At 48.5% G+C, this 19,416-nt stretch overlaps 1 protein-coding gene across 2 annotated transcripts in view; it reads right to left on the reverse strand.

Annotated features, from left to right (window-relative positions):
* The window catches only part of LAMA5 (laminin subunit alpha 5), a 467,726-nt gene that overhangs the window by 127,735 nt on the left and 320,575 nt on the right, over positions 1-19,416 (reverse strand). For both annotated transcript variants that reach the window (XM_069243153.1, XM_069243152.1), the window contains exons 57-59: positions 5,130-5,232; positions 1,887-2,000; positions 1,462-1,641 (exon numbers count right to left, since the gene is read on the reverse strand). In XM_069243153.1, the coding sequence (XP_069099254.1) occupies positions 1,462-1,641; positions 1,887-2,000; positions 5,130-5,232 (397 nt within the window). The remainder of the gene's footprint in view (positions 1-1,461; positions 1,642-1,886; positions 2,001-5,129; positions 5,233-19,416) is intronic.

Genomic DNA, 19,416 nt, shown 5'->3' on the forward strand with positions numbered 1-19,416 from the left:
TGCAAATGCAAAGGAATAGACAGGAAGAATCCAGCAAAATTAATTTCAGTGCATCAACAAACACAGCTTTTTGATGCTTACAAGTGTCAAGGGAGCCACAGTATGAATAAAAGAGGAGAAAATACAATTGAGGACTCAGACTCTAATATTTCCCAGCCACTGCTCCACCTTTAGCCCCTACTCACTGCCCATGTCATGTTCCCTCTTCCCCCAAATCAAAGTGTTTCATAATCTCATGAAGGGTAGAAGGCGCTATGAAAATATGACCTTATAATCCAGGTTTTGGTCGTGCCACAGAACAGTTAATGGGTGTCCAAAAGTTGCAAATACAAGAGGGAGCAATTCATAATGTTTGATTAAACTTGTAGATATTGTGTTTGAGAGCAGACGAGGCCTTACAGGCCCAACATGTCTGGGGTTTCTGCTCATTAAGACCTGAGACACAGATTCTCCACACTTAATCTTGTAAAACAGCTGCTATTATAAGGAGCTGGTTGAGGTTTTATTTGATTCTGTTAAAGTGTAGCAGCTACCCAAGCTGAGATGCAGTTCACACAAGGATGCGCTGTGTGGCGATTTGACTCTGTATTCTTTTTATATGCAGCACTCTTGTTACAGTAATAGAAAACTCAATAAAGAACTGAAACATAACATGGATTAACCTTCCTCTGAAGAACAGCCCGTCTCGTTTGAAATCTAAAGCTCTTGAAATATCCAGGTCTTACCATAAGCATTCTTAAACTGAGATTTAAAGACAGTCATAGTCATGTTTGAGCCTTTTGAAGGGCATTCACAAGTCCGACTTGCTAAGCTCCTTATGAACTGAGTGAATTTGTCGTTCTAAAGCCTGTGATTTGCAAAATCACAGTATTTATGACTGGAAAATAATTTGCAATATACAAAAACCTTGCAAATGCAGGCACACAGATCTCCTGTCTCTTGCAGGCCACAATTCTCAGGGTGCCTCAAAATGCGCGTTGCAAAATAATTATTCAGGAGGCAGGGGGTTTGTAAACTCCTGTGGATGTGCTTTTTTGTGAGATTTGACTACTTAGCACATCAGTCACATCACAAAATGAAGTCCTGGTTGTGAACCACATGGTGTGCCAAAAACACAGACCGGTTTGCGCCCTGGGTTTAGTATATAAAAAAAAAAAAAAAAAAAAAAGACCTATGACTGTCTCCAACTAAACAGATCGCAATGGAAGCCTGAAAAGATTAATAGCCATGAGGCTGGCAGAGTTCGGATTTTTCAAGTTTGTATTCAGTAAAGGTTGAAATATGGGATTTAGTCAACATGTGTCAACAGAGAAGACTGCTTTTGAGGTCTGATGCCCTACTTTTCAAATAGTGCAGGGCTTCAATCTTATTGCCTTGTCTGTTCTCTCTCAAGCTAATAGGCTCACCACCTATAAACATTAGATCTCAGCTCCCCATAGACACATTTCGAGACTGACTCACCAGATGAATCTGCTTCCTGCATGGCTTGGCTCAAATCATTGTTGGTCATGTTGCCATACTTCTCCTTCCATTGGTCAAGATTTTTTTCCATGTCAGTCACTGCATTATTCACTGTGGTGGCCTTGGCACTGGCATCGGCAGCTGATGTCTTGGCAGCTTGGAGAGTATCTGCCACATCACCTTGGGTACAGAAAACATACACGCCATTCAGTAACAACAACTTGATGACCAGAAATGTACAACCCTGATGTAGACTTGATGTGGTGATGGTTATCAGACTGTCTGAGTAGCCCAGGAACTCTAGCAGAAGATGCGACTATCCTCATCCCAAAAGTTAGTGCACTTCTCTAAAGTCAATATCATAGGAGTTCAGACCACGTCCACCCACAAAACCTGCCCAGATATCAGACCAAGGCATAACCTACCCATGTTTATGTTGAGCATGTCCAGGGTAGACTGTAGGTCTTTCTGCAGCTGATCCTTTTTCGTCTTGGCATCTCTGAGCCGGTCCTTAGCATCCTGAAGTCTTTTCTTCACACCTTTAAAGAAAGTTTAGATTTTATCCTGTACTTTCTGTGTAGGAAGTTGGCTCTGTATGTGCTATTTCAAAGTAAGGAATAGCATGCACAGAGTCCAAGGGTTCCCCTTAGAGGTAAGATAGTGGCAAAAAGAGATAATACTAATGCTCTATTTTGTGGTAGTGTGGTCGAGCAGTAGGCTTATCAAAGGAGTAGTGTTAAGCATTTGTTGTACATACACACAGGCAATAAATGAGGAACACACACTCAGAGACAATTCCAGCCAATAGGTTTTTGTATAGAAAAATATATTTTCTTAGTTTATTTTAAGAACCACAGGTTCAAATTCTACATGTAATATCTCATTTGAAAGGTATTGCAGGTAAGTACTTTAGGAACTTTGAATCATTACATTAGCATGTGTACTTTTTACATAAAACACAAATAGCTGTTTTAAAAGTGGACAGTGCAATTTTCACAGTTCCTGGGGGAGGTAAAGTTTTGTTAGTTTTAACAGATAAGTAAGTCACTTACAGGTTTCAGTTTTTGGTCCAAGGTAGCCCACCGTTGGGGGTTCAGAGCAACCCCAAAGTTATCACACCAGCAGCTCATGGCCGGTCAGGTGCAGAGGTCAAAGAGGTGCCCAAAACACATAGGCTTCAATGGAGAGAAGGGGGTGCCCCGGTTCCAGTCTGCCAGCAGGTAAGTACCCGCGTCTTCGGAGGGCAGACCAGGGCGGTTTTGTAGGGCACCGGGGGGGACACAAGTCAGCACAAAAAGTACACCCTCAGCAGCGCGGGGGCGGCCGGGTGCAGTGTGCAAACACGCGTCTGATTTACAATGGTTTTCAGTGAGAGATCAAGGGATCTCTTCAGCGTTGCAGGCAGGCAAGGGGGGGCTCCTCGGGGTAGCCACCACCTGGGCAAGGGAGAGGTCCTCCTGGGGGTCACTCCTGCACAGAAGTTCTGTTCCTTCAGGTGCTGGGGGCTGCGGGTGCAGGGTCTTTTCCAGCCGTCGGGGTTTTAGAGTCAGGCAGTCGCGGTCAGGTGGAGCCTCGGGATTCCCTCTGCAGGCGTCGCTGTGGGGGCTCAGGGGGGACAACTTTGGTTACTCACGGTCTCTGAGTCTCCGGAGAGTCCTCCCTGAGGTGTTGGTTCTCCACCAGTCGAGTCGGGGTCGCCGGGTGCAGTGTTGGAAGTCTCACGCTTCTTGCGGGGATTTGCAGGGGTCTTTAAATCTGCTCCTCTGTAACAAAGTTGCAGTCTTTTTGGAGCAGGGCCGCTGTCCTCGGGAGTTTCTTGTCTTTGTTGAAGCAGGGCAGTCCTCTGAGGATTCAGAGGTCGCTGGTCCTGGGGAAAGCGTCGCTGGAGCAGGTTTCTTTAGAAGGCAGGAGACAGGCCGGTAGGTCTGGGGGCAAAGCAGTTGGTGTCTTCTTTTCTTCTTCTGCAGGGGTCTTTCAGCCAAGCAGTCCTCTTCTTCTTGTAGTTGCAGGAATCTAAATTCTTAGGTTCAGGGGAGCCCTTAAATACTAAATTTAAGGGCGTGTTTAGGTCTGGGGGGTTAGTAGCCAATGGCTACTAGCCCTGAGGGTGGGTACACCCTCTTTGTGCCTCCTCCCAAGGGGAGGGGGTCACATTCCTATCCCTATTGGGGGAATCCTCCTTCTACAAGATGGAGGATTTCTAAAAGTCAGAGTCACCTCAGCTCAGGACACCTTAGGGGCTGTCCTGACTGGCCAGTGACTCCTCCTTGTTTTTCTCATTATCTCTCCTGGACTTGCCGCCAAAAGTGGGGGCTGGGTCCAGGGGGCGGGCATCTCCACTAGCTGGAGTGCCCTGGGGCATTGTAACACGAAGCTTGAGCCTTTGAAGCTCACTGCTAGGTGTTACAGTTCCTGCAGGGGGGAGGTGTGAAGCACCTCCACCCAGAGCAGGCTTTTGTTTCTGTCCTCAGAGAGCACAAAGGCTTTCACCGCATGGGGTCAGAAACTCGTCTCTCAGCAGCAGGCTGGCACAGACCAGTCAGTCCTGCACTGAACAATTGAGTAAAATACAGGGGGCATCTCTAAGATGCCCTCTGTGTGCATTTTTTAATAAATCCAACACTGGCATCAGTGTGGGTTTATTATTCTGAGAAGTTTGGTACCAAACTTCCCAGTATTCAGTGTAGCCATTATGGAGCTGTGGAGTTCGTTTTTGACAGACTCCCAGCCCATATACTCTTATGGCTACCCTGCACTTACAATGTCTAAGGTTTTGCTTAGACACTGTAGGGGCATAGTGCTCATGCACCTATGCCCTCACCTGTGATTATAGTGCACCCTGCCTTAGGGCTGTAAGGCCTGTTAGAGGGGTGACTTATCTATGCCATAGGCAGTGTGAGGTTGGCATGGCACCCTGAGGGGAGTGCCACGTCGACTTAGTCATTTTCTCCCCACCAGCACACACAAGCTGGTAAGCAGTGTGTCTGTGCTGAGTGAGGGGTCCCTAGGGTGGCATAAGACATGCTGCAGCCCTTAGAGACCTTCCCTGGCATCAGGGCCCTTGGTACCAGGGGTACCAGTTATAAGGGACTTACCTAGGTGCCAGGGTTGTGCCAATTGTGGAAACAATGGTACATTTTAGGTGAAAGAGCACTGGTGCTGGGGCCTGGTTAGCAGGGTCCCAGCACACTTCTCAGTCAAGTCAGCATCAGTATCAAGCAAAAAGTTTGGGGTAACTGCAACAGGAAGCCATTTCTTTACATTCTGCCATACTCATATTCAACAGGATACAGGTTTTAATGTTTCTGTGTGGTTTACATGGAAGAAAACATTTAATAAGGATATACTTTGTGTGGTAGCGGAAAATGGTTAATGCTATGTTACTTTGTTTCTCCCAATTTGAGATTAAAGAAGAAGAGGAATTCTATGTACATCACAAATGTGTACCACCAAGTTAAAGGAATGAGTAAAGCATACATCAGTGGTCACTACAAAATATTGCAATTCATGCAGACCGGTAAATGAATGGTTTACGTACCACAGCTTTTATCTCTGGCATCCAGAAAACCCTTGCATAGCACTGTACGCATGAGTAATGGAGCACAAGATCTGCATGTGTGTTTCTCATAAAAAAATCTCAATTCATAAGAGAGAGAAGGATTTCTTACCCCCATTTAATTCACTTTGTTCCTTCTTTGCAGCTTCCTCGAGGGTCCGGCTTTTCTTCTTCAGATTTTTGGCTTTCTTATCAAGGTCTTCAGCTACAACACTCTGTAAAACAGCACAAATACAGGTTGGCACCAGCAAAAGTCTGTCTCGAGCCTGGCAATACCCATCTTCCCTTGGAACAACCCATGATGAACAAATTAGATTCGCCGAGTCCTTAACTTATCATCCTGCCTTCTATGCTAAGCCAGGTTTAGTTGATCAAAACATGCAACCCATGAAGTGCAAGGCACCTTCAGGTCACTAAGAACTAACTCGCATGCACAGGCTGTGCATAGCAAGAGCAGAGATCGGAGGGACTCAGTTGGTCAAGTGCTAAATGTCACTGTTATGCCTATCCCTATGAGAAGCAGGGGGCACTATATCTGCTCAACTTCTTTCCTCATGGAAATCTGTAAAGAAACAGGATGTAGGAAGTTGGCTCTGTATGTGCTATTTCAAAGTAAGGAATAGCATGCACAGAGTCCAAGGGTTCCCCTTAGAGGTAAAATAGTGGTAAAAAGAGATAATACTAATGCTCTATTTTGTGGTAGTGTGGTCGAGCAGTAGGCTTATCCAAGGAGTAGTGTTAAGCATTTGTTGTACATACACATAGACAATAAATAAGGTACACACACTCTGAGACAAATCCAGCCAATAGGTTTTGTTATAGAAAAATATATTTTCTTAGTTTATTTTAAGAACCACAGGTTCAAATTTTACATGTAATATCTCATTTGAAAGGTATTGCAGGTAAGTACTCTAGGAACTTTGAATCATTACTTTAGCATGTATACTTTTTACATAAAACACAATAAGCTGTTTTAAAAGTGGACACTGCAATTTTCACAGTTCCTGGGGGAGGTAAGTTATTGTTAGTTTTAACAGGTACGTAAGTCACTTACAGGTTTCAGTTTTTGGTCCAAGGTAGTCCACCGTTGGGGGTTCAGAGCAACCCCAAAGTTATCACACCAGCAGCTCAGGGCCGGTCAGGTGCAAAGGTCAAAGAGGTGCCCAAAACACATAGGCTATAATGGAGAGAAGGGGGTGCCCCGGTTCCAGTCTGCCAGCAGGTAAGTACCCGCGTCTTCGGAGGGCAGACCAGGGGGGTTTTGTAGGGCACCGGGGGGGACACAAGTCAGCACAAAAAGTACACCCTCAGCAGCGCGGGGGCGGCCGGGTGCAGTGTGCAAACACGCGTCGGGTTCACAATGATTTTCAATGAGAGATCAAGGGATCTCTTCAGCGTCGCAGGCAGGCAAGGGGGGGGGCTCCTCGGGGTAGCCACCACCTGGGCAAGGGAGAGGGCTTCCTGGGGGTCACTCCTGCACTGGAGTTCCGTTCCTTTAGGAGCTGGGGGCTGCGGGTGCAGGGTCTTTTCCAGCCGTCGGGAAATGGAGTTCAGACAGTCGCGGTCAGGGGGAGCCTGGGGATTCCCTCTGCAGGCGTCGCTGTGGGGGCTCAGGGGGGACAACTTTGGTTACTCACAGTCGTAGAGTCGCCGGAGGGTCCTCCCTGAGTTGTTTATTCTCCACCAGTCGAGTCGGGGTCGCCGGGTGCAGTGTTGCAAGTCTCACGCTTCTTGCGGGGAGTTGCAGGGGTCTTTAAATCTGCTCCTTGTAACAAAGTTGCAGTTCTTTTGGAGCAGTGCCGCTGTCCTCGGGAGTTTCTTGTCTTTTTCGAAGCAGGGCAGTCCTCAGAGGATTCAGAGGTCGCTGGTCCCTTGGAAAGCGTCGCTGGAGCAGGTTTCTTTGGAAGGCAGGAGACAGGCCGGTAAGTCTGGGGCCAAGGCAGTTGGTGTCTTCTATTCTTCCTCTGCAGGGGTTTTTCAGCTCAGCAGTCCTTCTTCTTGTTAGTTGCAGGAATCTGTTTTTCTAGGTTCAGGGAAGCCCTTAAATACTAAATTTAAGGGCGTGTTTAGGTCTGGGGGGTTAGTAGCCAATGGCTACTAGCCCTGAGGGTGAGTACACCCTCTTTGTGCCTCCTCCCAAGGGGAGGGGGGGTCACATCCCTAATCCTATTGGGGGAATCCTCCATCTGCAAGATGGAGGATTTCTAAAAGTTAGAGTCACTTCAGCTCAGGACACCTTAGGGGCTGTCCTGACTGGCCAGTGACTCCTCCTTGTTGTTTTCTTTGTTTCCTCCAGCCTTGCCGCCAAAAGTGGGGGCCGTGGCCGGAGGGGGCGGGCAACTCCACTAAGCTGGAGTGTCCTGCTGTGCTGTGACAAAGGGGTGAGCCTTTGAGGCTCACCGCCAGGTGTTACAGCTCCTGCCTGGGGGAGGTGTTAGCATCTCCACCCAGTGCAGGCTTTGTTACTGGCCTCAGAGTGACAAAGGCACTCTCCCCATGGGGCCAGCAACATGTCTCTAGTGTGGCAGGCTGCTGGAACCAGTCAGCCTACCCAGATAGTCGGTTAGATTTCAGGGGGCACCTCTAAGGTGCCCTCTGGGGTGTATTTTACAATAAAATGTACACTGGCATCAGTGTGCATTTATTGTGCTGAGAACTTGGATACCAAACTTCCCAGTTTTCAGTGTAGCCATTATGGTGCTGTGGAGTTCGTGTTTGACAGACTCCCAGACCATATACTCTTATGGCTACCCTGCACTTACAATGTCTAAGGTTTGGCTTAGACACTGTAGGGGCACAGTGCTCATGCACTGGTGCCCTCACCTATGGTATAGTGCACCCTGCCTTAGGGCTGTAAGGCCTGCTAGAGGGGTGTCTTACCTATACTGCATAGACAGTGAGAGGCTGGCATGGCACCCTGAGGGGAGTGCCATGTCGACTTACTCATTTTGTTCTCACTAGCACACACAAGCTGGTAAGCAGTGTGTCTGTGCTGAGTGAGGGGTCTCCAGGGTGGCATAAGACATGCTGCAGCCCTTAGAGACCTTCCCTGGCATCAGGGCCCTTGGTACCAGGGGTACCAGTTACAAGGGACTTATCTGGATGCCAGGGTGTGCCAATTGTGGAATCAAAAGTACAGGTTAGGGAAAGAACACTGGTGCTGGGGCCTGGTTAGCAGGCCTCATCACACTTTCAATTCAAAACATAGCATCAGCAAAGGCAAAAAGTCAGGGGGTAACCATGCCAAGGAGGCATTTCCTTACACAACCCCCCCCCCCCAAACGAAAGAGGATGAGACTAACCTTTCCCAAGAGAGTCTTCATTTTCTAAGTGGAAGAACCTGGAAAGGCCATCTGCATTGGCATGGGCAGTCCCAGGTCTGTGTTCCACTATAAAGTCCATTCCCTGTAGGGAGATGGACCACCTCAACAGTTTTGGATTTTCACCTTTCATTTGCATCAGCCATCTGAGAGGTCTGTGGTCAGTTTGAACTAGGAAGTGAGTACCAAAGAGGTATGGTCTCAACTTCTTCAGGGACCAAACCACAGCAAAGGCCTCCCTCTCAATGGCACTCCAACGCTGCTCCCTGGGGAGTAACCTCCTGCTAATGAAAGCAACAGGCTGGTCAAGGCCATCATCATTTGTTTGGGACAAAACTGCCCCTATCCCATGTTCAGAGGCATCTGTTTGCACAATGAATTGCTTGGAGTAATCTGGAGCTTTTAGAACTGGTGCTGTGCACATAGCTTGTTTCAGGGTGTCAAAGTCCTGTTGGCATTCTACAGTCCAGTTTACTTTCTTGGGCATTTTCTTGGAGGTGAGTTCTGTGAGGGCTGTCACAATGGATCCATATCCCTTCACAAACCTCCTATAGTACCCAGTCAAGCCAAGGAATGCCCTGACTTGAGTCTGGGTTTTTGGAGCTACCCAGTCCAGAATAGTCTGGATCTTGGGTTGGAGTGGCTGAACTTGGCCTCCACCTACAAGGTGTCCCAAGTAAACCACAGTTCCCTGCCCTATCTGGCATTTGGATGCTTTGATAGAGAGGCCTGCAGATTGCAGAGCCTTCAAAACCTGCTTCAGGTGGACCAGGTGATCCTGCCAGGTGGAGCTGAAGACAGCAATATCATCAAGATAAGCTGCACTACAGGATTCCAACCCAGCAAGGACTTGATTCACCAACCTTTGGAAGGTGGCAGGGGCATTCTTTAAACCAAAGGGCATAACAGTGAACTGATAATGCCCATCAGGTGTGGAGAATGCTGTCTTTTCTTTTGCTCCAGGGGCCATTTTGATTTGCCAGTACCCTGCTGTTAAGTCAAAGGTACTCAAGAATTTGGCAGCCCCTAATTTGTCTATTAGCTCATCAGCTCTAGGAATGGGATGGGCATCTGTCTTGGTGACAGAGTTGAGACCTCTGTAGTCCACACAAAACCTCATCTCTCTCTTTCCATCTTTGGTGTGAGGTTTGGGGACTAAGACCACTGGGCTAGCCCAGGGGCTGTCAGAGTGCTCTATTACTCCCAATTCCAGCATCTTGTGGACTTCCACCTTGATGCTTTCCTTAACTTGATCAGACTGTCTAAATATTTTGTTTTTGACAGGCATGCTGTCTCCTGTGTCCACATCATGGGTACACAGGTGTGTCTGACCAGGGGTTAGGGAAAAGAGTTCAGCAAACTGTTGCAGGACCTTCCTACAGTCAGATTGCTGTTGGCTAGAGAGGGTGTCTGAATAGATCACTCCATCTACTGAGCCATCTTTAGGGTCTGATGAGAGGAGATCAGGGAGAGGCTCACTCTCAGCTTCCTGGTCCTCATCTGTTACCATCAACAGATTCACATCAGCCCTGTCATGGAAGAGCTTAAGGCGGTTCACATGGATCCCCCTCTTGGGGCTCCTGCTAGTGCCCAGGTCTACCAAGTAGGTGACCTGACTCTTCATCTCTAGTACTGGGTAAGGGCCACTCCATTTGTCCTGAAGTGCCCTGGGAGCCACAGGCTCCAGAACCCAGACTTTCTGCCCTGGTTGAAATTCAACCAGTGCAGCCTTTTGGTCATACCACAACTTCTGGAGTTGTTGGCTGGCCTCAAGGTTTTTACTTGCCTTTTCCATGTACTCTGCCATCCTTGAACGAAGGCCAAGTACATAGTCCACTATGTCTTGTTTAGGCTCATGAAGAGGTCTCTCCCAGCCTTCTTTAACAAGAGCAAGTGGTCCCCTTACAGGGTGGTCAAACAGAAGTTCAAAGGGTGAGAACCCTACTCCCTTCTGAGGCACCTCTCTGTAAGCGAAAAGCAGACATGGCAAGAGGACATCCCATCTCCTTTTGAGTTTTTCTGGGAGCCCCATGATCATGCCCTTTAATGTCTTGTTGAATCTCTCAACAAGGCCATTAGTTTGTGGATGATATGGTGTAGTGAACTTATAAGTCACTCCACACTCATTCCACATGTGTTTTAGGTATGCTGACATGAAGTTGGTACCTCTGTCAGACACCACCTCCTTAGGGAAGCCCACTCTGGTAAAGATACCAATGAGGGCCTTGGCTACTGCAGGGGCAGTAGTCGACCTAAGGGGAATAGCTTCAGGATATCTAGTAGCATGATCCACTACTACTAGGATGTACATATTTCCTGAGGCTGTGGGAGGTTCTAGTGGACCAACTATGTCCACACCCACTCTTTCAAAGGGGACCCCCACCACTGGAAGTGGAATGAGGGGGGCCTTTGGATGCCCACCGGTCTTACCACTGGCTTGACAGGTGGGACAGGAGAGGCAAAACTCCTTAACCTTCTGGGACATATTGGGCCAGTAGAAGTGGTTGACTAACCTCTCCCACGTCTTGGTTTGTCCCAAATGCCCAGCAAGGGGAATATCATGGGCTAAGGTCAGAATAAACTCTCTGAAACCCTGAGGCACTACCACTCTCCTAGTGGCACCAGGTTTGGGATCTCTTGCCTCAGTGTACAGGAGTCCATCTTCCCAATAGACCCTATGTGTTCCATTTTTCTTGCCTTTGGACTCTTCAGCAGCTTGCTGCCTAAGGCCTTCAAGAGAGAGACAGGTTTCTTGTCCCTTACACAACTCTTCCCTGGAGGGTCCCCCTGGGCCCAAGAGCTCAACCTGATAAGGTTCCAGCTCCATAGGCTCAGTTCCCTCAGAGGGCAGAACTTCTTCCTGAGAAGAGAGGTTCTCTTTTTGGTGTTGTGTTGCAGCTGGTTTCCCAGCTGACTTTCCTTTTCTCTTGGTAGGCTGGGCCATTCTTCCAGACTACAGCTCTACTTTTTCACCCTGTGCCTTGCACTGTGCCCTTGTCTTGACACACACCAGTTCAGGGATACCCAGCATGGCTGCATGGGTTTTCAGTTCTACCTCAGCCCATGCTGAGGACTCCAGGTCGTTTCCAAGCAAACAGTCTACTGGGATATTTGAGGAGACCACCACCTGTTTCAGGCCATTGACCCCTCCCCACTCTAAAGTTACCATTGCCATGGGATGTACTTTAGTTTGATTGTCAGCATTGGTGACTGGATAGGTTTGTCCAGTCAGGTATTGGCCAGGGGAAACCAGTTTCTCTGTCACCATAGTGACACTGGCACCTGTATCCCTTAAGCCCTCTACACTTGTCCCATTAATTAAGAGCTGCTGCCTGTATTTTTGCATGTTAGGGGACCAGGCAGCCAGTGTGGCTAAATCCACCCCACCCTCAGAGACTAATGTAGCTTCAGTGTGACACCTGATTTGCTCTGGGCACACTGTTGATCCCACTTGGAGACTGGCCATTCCAGTTTTAGCTGGATGGGAGTTAGAAGTGGTATCTTTCTTGGGACAGGCCTGGTCTCCAGTTTGGTGTCCAGACTGACTACAGCTACGACACCAGGCCTTTTTGGGATCAAAGTTTTTACCCTTGTACCCAGAATTGTTTTGTGAAGAGGCTCTGGGCCCACCCTCCTGTGCAGGTTTTTGGGGGCCTGTAGAAGACTCTTTACTATTTTTATTTTTGGCTGTCTCACCACCTTTCCCCTGTGGAGGTTTTGTGACCCCTTTCTTTTGGTCACCCCCTGTGGAAGTTTTGGACACCCTAGTCTTGACCCAATGGTCCGCCTTCTTTCCCAATTCTTGGGGAGAAATTGGTCCTAGGTCCACCAGATGCAGTTTATCATTGAAACAATTACTTAATAGGTGTTCTTTCACAAATAAATTGTACAGCCCATCATAATTACTTACACCACTGCCTTGAATCCAACCATCTAGTGTTTTTACTGAGTAGTCTACAAAGTCAACCCAGGTCTGGCTCGAGGATTTTTGAGCCCCCCTGAATCTAATCCTATACTCCTCAGTGGAGAATCCAAAGCCCTCAATCAGGGTACCCTTCATGAGGTCATAAGATTCTGCATCTTTTCCAGAGAGTGTGAGGAGTCTATCCCTACACTTTCCTGTGAACATTTCCCAAAGGAGAGCACCCCAGTGAGATTTGTTCACTTTTCTGGTTACACAAGCCCTCTCAAAAGCTGTGAACCATTTGGTGATGTCATCACCATCTTCATATTTAGTTACAATCCCTTTAGGGATTTTCAACATGTCAGGAGAATCTCTGACCCTATTTATGTTGCTGCCACCACTGATGGGTCGTAGGCCCATCTCTTGTCTTTCCCTTTCTATGGCCAGGATCTGTCTTTCCAAAGCCAATCTTTTGGCCATCCTGGCTAACTGGATGTCCTCTTCACTGGAGGTATCCTCAGTGATTTCAGAGGTGCTGGTCCCTCCTGTGAGGGAGCCAGCATCTCTGACTAGTATTTTTGGAGTCAGGGCTTGAGAGGCCCTGTCCTCCCTAGATAGGACTGGTAGGGGGGAATCTTCCTCCAATTCACTATCATCTTCATCTGTGTTGCCATCCACAGAGGGGTTGGCTCTTTCATACTCTGCCAACAGCTCCTGGAGCTGTAGTTTGGTAGGTCTGGAGCCCATTGTTATTTTCTTTATTTTACAGAGTGACCTTAGCTCTCTCATCTGTAGATGGAGGTAAGGTGTGGTGTCGAGTTCCACCACATTCATATCTGTACTAGACATTATGTTTCTAAAAGTTGGAATACTTTTTAAGAAACTAAAACTAGTTCTAGAATCTAATTCAAACTTTTAACAAACTTTTAAACTCTAAAAGGAATGCTAACAGGGACTAACACAAGGCCCTAGCAGGACTTTAAAGAATTTAGAAAAATTTCAAATTGCAAAAATCAATTTCTAATGACAATTTTTGGAATTTGTCGTGTGATCAGGTATTGGCTGAGTAGTCCAGCAAATGCAAAGTCTTGTACCCCACCGCTGATCCACCAATGTAGGAAGTTGGCTCTGTATGTGCTATTTCAAAGTAAGGAATAGCATGCACAGAGTCCAAGGGTTCCCCTTAGAGGTAAAATAGTGGTAAAAAGAGATAATACTAATGCTCTATTTTGTGGTAGTGTGGTCGAGCAGTAGGCTTATCCAAGGAGTAGTGTTAAGCATTTGTTGTACATACACATAGACAATAAATGAGGTACACACACTCAGAGACAAATCCAGCCAATAGGTTTTGTTATAGAAAAATATCTTTTCTTAGTTTATTTTAAGAACCACAGGTTCAAATTTTACATGTAATATCTCATTTGAAAGGTATTGCAGGTAAGTACTCTAGGAACTTTGAATCATTATATACTGAAGCATATATATATATATATTGAAGCATGTATACTTTTTACATAAAACACAATAAGCTGTTTTAAAAGTGGACACAGTGCAATTTTCACAGTTCCTGAGGGAGGTAAGTTATTGTTAGTTTTAACAGGTACGTAAGTCACTTACAGGTTTCAGTTTTTGGTACAAGGTAGTCCACCGTTGGGGGTTCAGAGCAACCCCAAAGTTATCACACCAGCAGCTCAGGGCCGGTCAGGTGCAAAGGTCAAAGAGGTGCCCAAAACACATAGGCTATAATGGAGAGAAGGGGGTGCCCCGGTTCCAGTCTGCCAGCAGGTAAGTACCCGCGTCTTCGGAGGGCAGACCAGGGGGGTTTTGTAGGGCACCGGGGGGGACACAAGTCAGCACAAAAAGTACACCCTCAGCAGCGCGGGGGCGGCCGGGTGCAGTGTGCAAACACGCGTCGGGTTCACAATGATTTTCAATGAGAGATCAAGGGATCTCTTCAGCGTCGCAGGCAGGCAAGGGGGGGGCTCCTCGGGGTAGCCACTACCTGGGCAAGGGAGAGGGCTTCCTGGGGGTCACTCCTGCACTGGAGTTCCGTTCCTTTAGGTGCTGGGGGCTGCGGTGCAGGGTCTTTTCCAGCCGTCGGGAAATGGAGTTCAGACAGTCGCGGTCAGGGGGAGCCTGGGGATTCCCTCTGCAGGCGTCGCTGTGGGGGCTCAGGGGGGACAACTTTGGTTACTCACAGTCGTAGAGTCACCGGAGGGTCCTCCCTGAGTTGTTTGTTCTCCACCAGTCGAGTCGGGGTCGCCGGGTGCAGTGTTGCAAGTCTCACGCTTCTTGCGGGGAGTTGCAGGGGTCTTTAAATCTGCTCCTAGTAACAAAGTTGCAGTTCTTTTGGAGCAGTGCCGCTGTCCTCGGGAGTTTCTTGTCTTTTTCGAAGCAGGGCAGTCCTCAGAGGATTCAGAGGTCGCTGGTCCCTTGGAAAGCGTCGCTGGAGCAGGTTTCTTTGGAAGGCAGGAGACAGGCCGGTAAGTCTGGGGCCAAGGCAGTTGGTGTCTTCTATTCTTCCTCTGCAGGGTTTTTTCAGCTCAGCAGTCCTTCTTCTTGTTAGTTGCAGGAATCTGTTTTTCTAGGTTCAGGGAAGCCCTTAAATACTAAATTTAAGGGCGTGTTTAGGTCTGGGGGGTTAGTAGCCAATGGCTACTAGCCCTGAGGGTGAGTACACCCTCTTTGTGCCTCCTCCCAAGGGGAGGGGGGTCACATCCCTAATCCTATTGGGGGAATCCTCCATCTGCAAGATGGAGGATTTCTAAAAGTTAGAGTCACTTCAGCTCAGGACACCTTAGGGGCTGTCCTGACTGGCCAGTGACTCCTCCTTGTTGTTTTCTTTGTTTCCTCCAGCCTTGCCGCCAAAAGTGGGGGCCGTGGCCGGAGGGGGCGGGCAACTCCACTAAGCTGGAGTGCCCTGCTGGGCTGTGACAAAAGGGTGAGCCTTTGAGGCTCACCGCCAGGTGTTACAGCTCCTGCCTGGGGGAGGTGTTAGCATCTCCACCCAGTGCAGGCTTTGTTACTGGCCTCAGAGTGACAAAGGCACTCTCCCCATGGGGCCAGCAACATGTCTCTAGTGTGGCAGGCTGCTGGAACCAGTCAGCCTACACAGATAGTCGGTTAGGTTTCAGGGGGCACCTCTAAGGTGCCCTCTGGGGTGTATTTTACAATAAAATGTACACTGGCATCAGTGTGCATTTATTGTGCTGAGAAGTTTGATACCAAACTTCCCAGTTTTCAGTGTAGCCATTAAGGTGCTGTGGAGTTCTTGTTTGACAGACTTCAAGACCATATACTCTTATGGCTACCCTGCACTTACAATGTCTAAGGTTTGGCTTAGACACTGTAGGGGCACAGTGCTCATGCACTGGTGCCCTCACCTATGGTATAGTGCACCCTGCCTTAGGGCTGTAAGGCCTGCTAGAGGGGTGTCTTACCTATACTGCATAGGCAGTGAGAGGCTGGCATGGCACCCTGAGGGGAGTGCCATGTCGACTTACTCATTTTGTTCTTACTAGCACACACAAGCTGGTAAGCAGTGTGTCTGTGCTGAGTGAGGGGTCTCCAGGGTGGCATAAGACATGCTGCAGCCCTTAGAGACCTTCCCTGGCATCAGGGCCCTTGGTACCAGGGGTACCAGTTACAAGGGACTTATCTGGATGCCAGGGTGTGCCAATTGTGGAATCAAAAGTACAGGTTAGGGAAAGAACACTGGTGCTGGGGCCTGGTTAGCAGGCCTCAGCACACTTTCAATTCAAAACATAACATCAGCAAAGGCAAAAAGTCAGGGGGTAACCATGCCAAGGAGGCATTTCCTTACACAGGATATTTGCTGTTTTATCCCCACTTTATGCCCCCCTTTTTGACTAGTAGGTACAGGTGCGATTACTCTGAAATGCCCTGAGCCTTGCTATGCAGGGCTAAGTGTGTGTGCTCTGACCCTTACAATGGTGCATGTTGACTGGCTTGTCCCCAATCAGCCTACCCTAACTTACTTTAAAGTCCCTAGTATATGGGACCCAGGGCCTGTAAGCTGGGGTGTAAGGAAATGCCTCCTTGGCATGGTTGCCCCCTGACTTTTTGCCTTTGCTGATGCTATGTTTACAATTGAAAGTGTGCTGAGGCCTGCTAACCAGGCCCCAGCACCAGTGTTCTTTCCCTAAACCTGTACTTTTGTATCCACAATTGGCAGACCCTGACATCCAGATAAGTCCCTTGTAACTGGTACTTCTAGTACCAAGGGCCCTGATGCCAAGGAAGGTCTCTAAGGGCTGCAGCATGTCTTATGCCACCCTGGAGACCTCTCACTCAGCACAGACACACTGCTTGCCAGCTTGTGTGTGCTAGTGAGGACAAAACGAGTAAGTCGACATGGCACTCCCCTCAGGGTGCCATGCCAGCCTCTCACTGCCTATGCAGTATAGGTAAGACACCCCTCTAGCAGGCCTTACAGCCCTAAGGCAGGGTGCACTATACCATAGGTGAGGGTACCAGTGCATGAGCATGGTACCCCTACAGTGTCTAAACAAAACCTTAGACATTGTAAGTGCAGGGTAGCCATAAGAGTATATGGTCTGGGAGTCTGTCAAACACGAACTCCACAGCACCATAATGGCTACACTGAAAACTGGGAAGGTTGGTATCAAACTTCTCAGCACAATAAATGCACACTGATGCCAGTGTACATTTTATTGTAAAATACACCACAGAGGGCACCTTAGAGGTGCCCCCTGAAACTTAACCGACTGTCTGTGTAGGCTGACTAGTTCCAGCAGCCTGCCACACTAGAGACATGTTGCTGGCCCCATGGGGAGAGTGCCTTTGTCACTCTGAGGCCAGTAACAAAGCCTGCACTGGGTGGAGATGCTAACACCTCCCCCAGGCAGGAGCTGTAACACCTGGCGGTGAGCCTCAAAGGCTCACCCCTTTGTCACAGCCCAGCAGGGCACTCCAGCTTAGTGGAGTTGCCCGCCCCCTCCGGCCACGGCCCCCACTTTTGGCGGCAAGGCTGGAGGGAACAAAGAAAGCAACAAGGAGGAGTCACTGGCCAGTCAGGACAGCCCCTAAGGTGTCCTGAGCTGAGGTGACTCTGACTTTTAGAAATCCTCCATCTTGCAGATGGAGGATTCCCCCAATAGGGTTAGGATTGTGACCCCCTCCCCTTGGGAGGAGGCACAAAGAGGGTGTACCCACCCTCAGGGCTAGTAGCCATTGGCTACTAACCCCCCAGACCTAAACACGCCCTTAAATTTAGTATTTAAGGGCTACCCTGAACCCTAGAAAATTAGATTCCTGCAACTACAAGAAGAAGGACTGCCTAGCTGAAAACCCCTGCAGAGGAAGACCAGAAGACGACAACTGCCTTGGCTCCAGAAACTCACCGGCCTGTCTCCTGCCTTCCAAAGATCCTGCTCCAGCGACGCCTTCCAAAGGGACCAGCGACCTCGACATCCTCTGAGGACTGCCCCTGCTTCGAAAAGACAAGAAACTCCCGAGGACAGCGGACCTGCTCCAAGAAAGGCTGCAACTTTGTTTCCAGCAGCTTTGAACGAACCCTGCAAGCTCCCCGCAAGAAGCGTGAGACTTGCAACACTGCACCCGGCGACCCCGACTCGGCTGGTGGAGATCCAACACCTCAGGAGGGACCCCAGGACTACTCTGATACTGTGAGTACCAAAACCTGTCCCCCCTGAGCCCCCACAGCGCCGCCTGCAGAGGGAATCCCGAGGCTTCCCCTGACCGCGACTCTTTGAATCCAAAGTCCCGACGCCTGGGAGAGACCCTGCACCCGCAGCCCCCAGGACCTGAAGGACCGGACTTTCACTGGAGAAGTGACCCCCAGGAGTCCCTCTCCCTTGCCCAAGTGGAGGTTTCCCCGAGGAACCCCCCCCTTGCCTGCCTGCAGCGCTGAAGAGATCCCGAGATCTCTCATAGACTAACATTGAAAACCCGACGCTTGTTTCTACACTGCACCCGGCCGCCCCCGCGCTGCTGAGGGTGAAATTTCTGTGTGGGCTTGTGTCCCCCCCGGTGCCCTACAAAACCCCCCTGGTCTGCCCTCCGAAGACGCGGGTACTTACCTGCAGGCAGGCCGGAACCGGGGCACCCCCTTCTCTCCATTCTAGCCTATGCGTTTTGGGCACCACTTTGAACTCTGCACCTGACCGGCCCTGAACTGCTGGTGTGGTGACTTTGGGGTTGCTCTGAACCCCCAACGGTGGGCTACCTTGGACCAAGAACTGAACCCTGTAAGTGTCTTACTTACCTGGTAAAACTAACAAAAACTTACCTCCCCCAGGAACTGTGAAAATTGCACTAAGTGTCCACTTTTAAAGTAGCTATTTGTGAATAACTTGAAAAGTATACATGCAATTGAAATGATTCAAAGTTCCTAATGTACTTACCTGCAAGACCTTTCAAACAAGATATTACATGTTAAATTTGAACCTGTGGTTCTTAAAATAAACTAAGAAAAGATATTTTTCTATAACAAAACCTATTGGCTGGATTTGTCTCTGAGTGTGTGTACCTCATTTATTGTCTATGTGTATGTACAACAAATGCTTAACACTACTCCTTGGATAAGCCTACTGCTCGACCACACTACCACAAAATAGAGCATTAGTATTATCTATTTTTACCACTATTTTACCTCTAAGGGGAACCCTTGGACTCTGTGCATGCTATTCCTTACTTTGAAATAGCACATACAGAGCCAACTTCCTACATGGGGTGTCCCCCAGGGACTGCAACTCTTTGTGCCACCCTGAATGGGGGAAGGTGAAACGTGGCTCCCAGTCTGCCACTGAAGACTGGAAGAGCAGTTTTAAACAGATAACTCGACTTTGCCATTTAAGGTAATATTAAAGCCTATAACTCCCTTTTTAATATATGTAAGTCGCTCTTAAGGTAGGCCTAAGTGAGCCCTAAGGCTGGGTGCTATAGGTTTAAAAGTGGAACGTGTACTTTTACAAAACCCTAGATAGCTGTTTTAACTGTGGAAAGACTGGTAGCCCCATTGGCAAGTAAAGGGGTACTGTAGGAAGTTGGCTCTGTATGTGCTATTTCAAAGTAAGGAATAGCATGCACAGAGTCCAAGGGTTCCCCTTAGAGGTAAGATAGTGGCAAAAAGAGATAATACTAATGCTCTATTTTGTGGTAGTGTGGTCGAG

The sequence above is a fragment of the Pleurodeles waltl genome, chromosome 7 (genome assembly GCF_031143425.1).
Source record: "Pleurodeles waltl isolate 20211129_DDA chromosome 7, aPleWal1.hap1.20221129, whole genome shotgun sequence".
In the NCBI taxonomy this organism is placed as follows: domain Eukaryota; kingdom Metazoa; phylum Chordata; class Amphibia; order Caudata; family Salamandridae; genus Pleurodeles; species Pleurodeles waltl.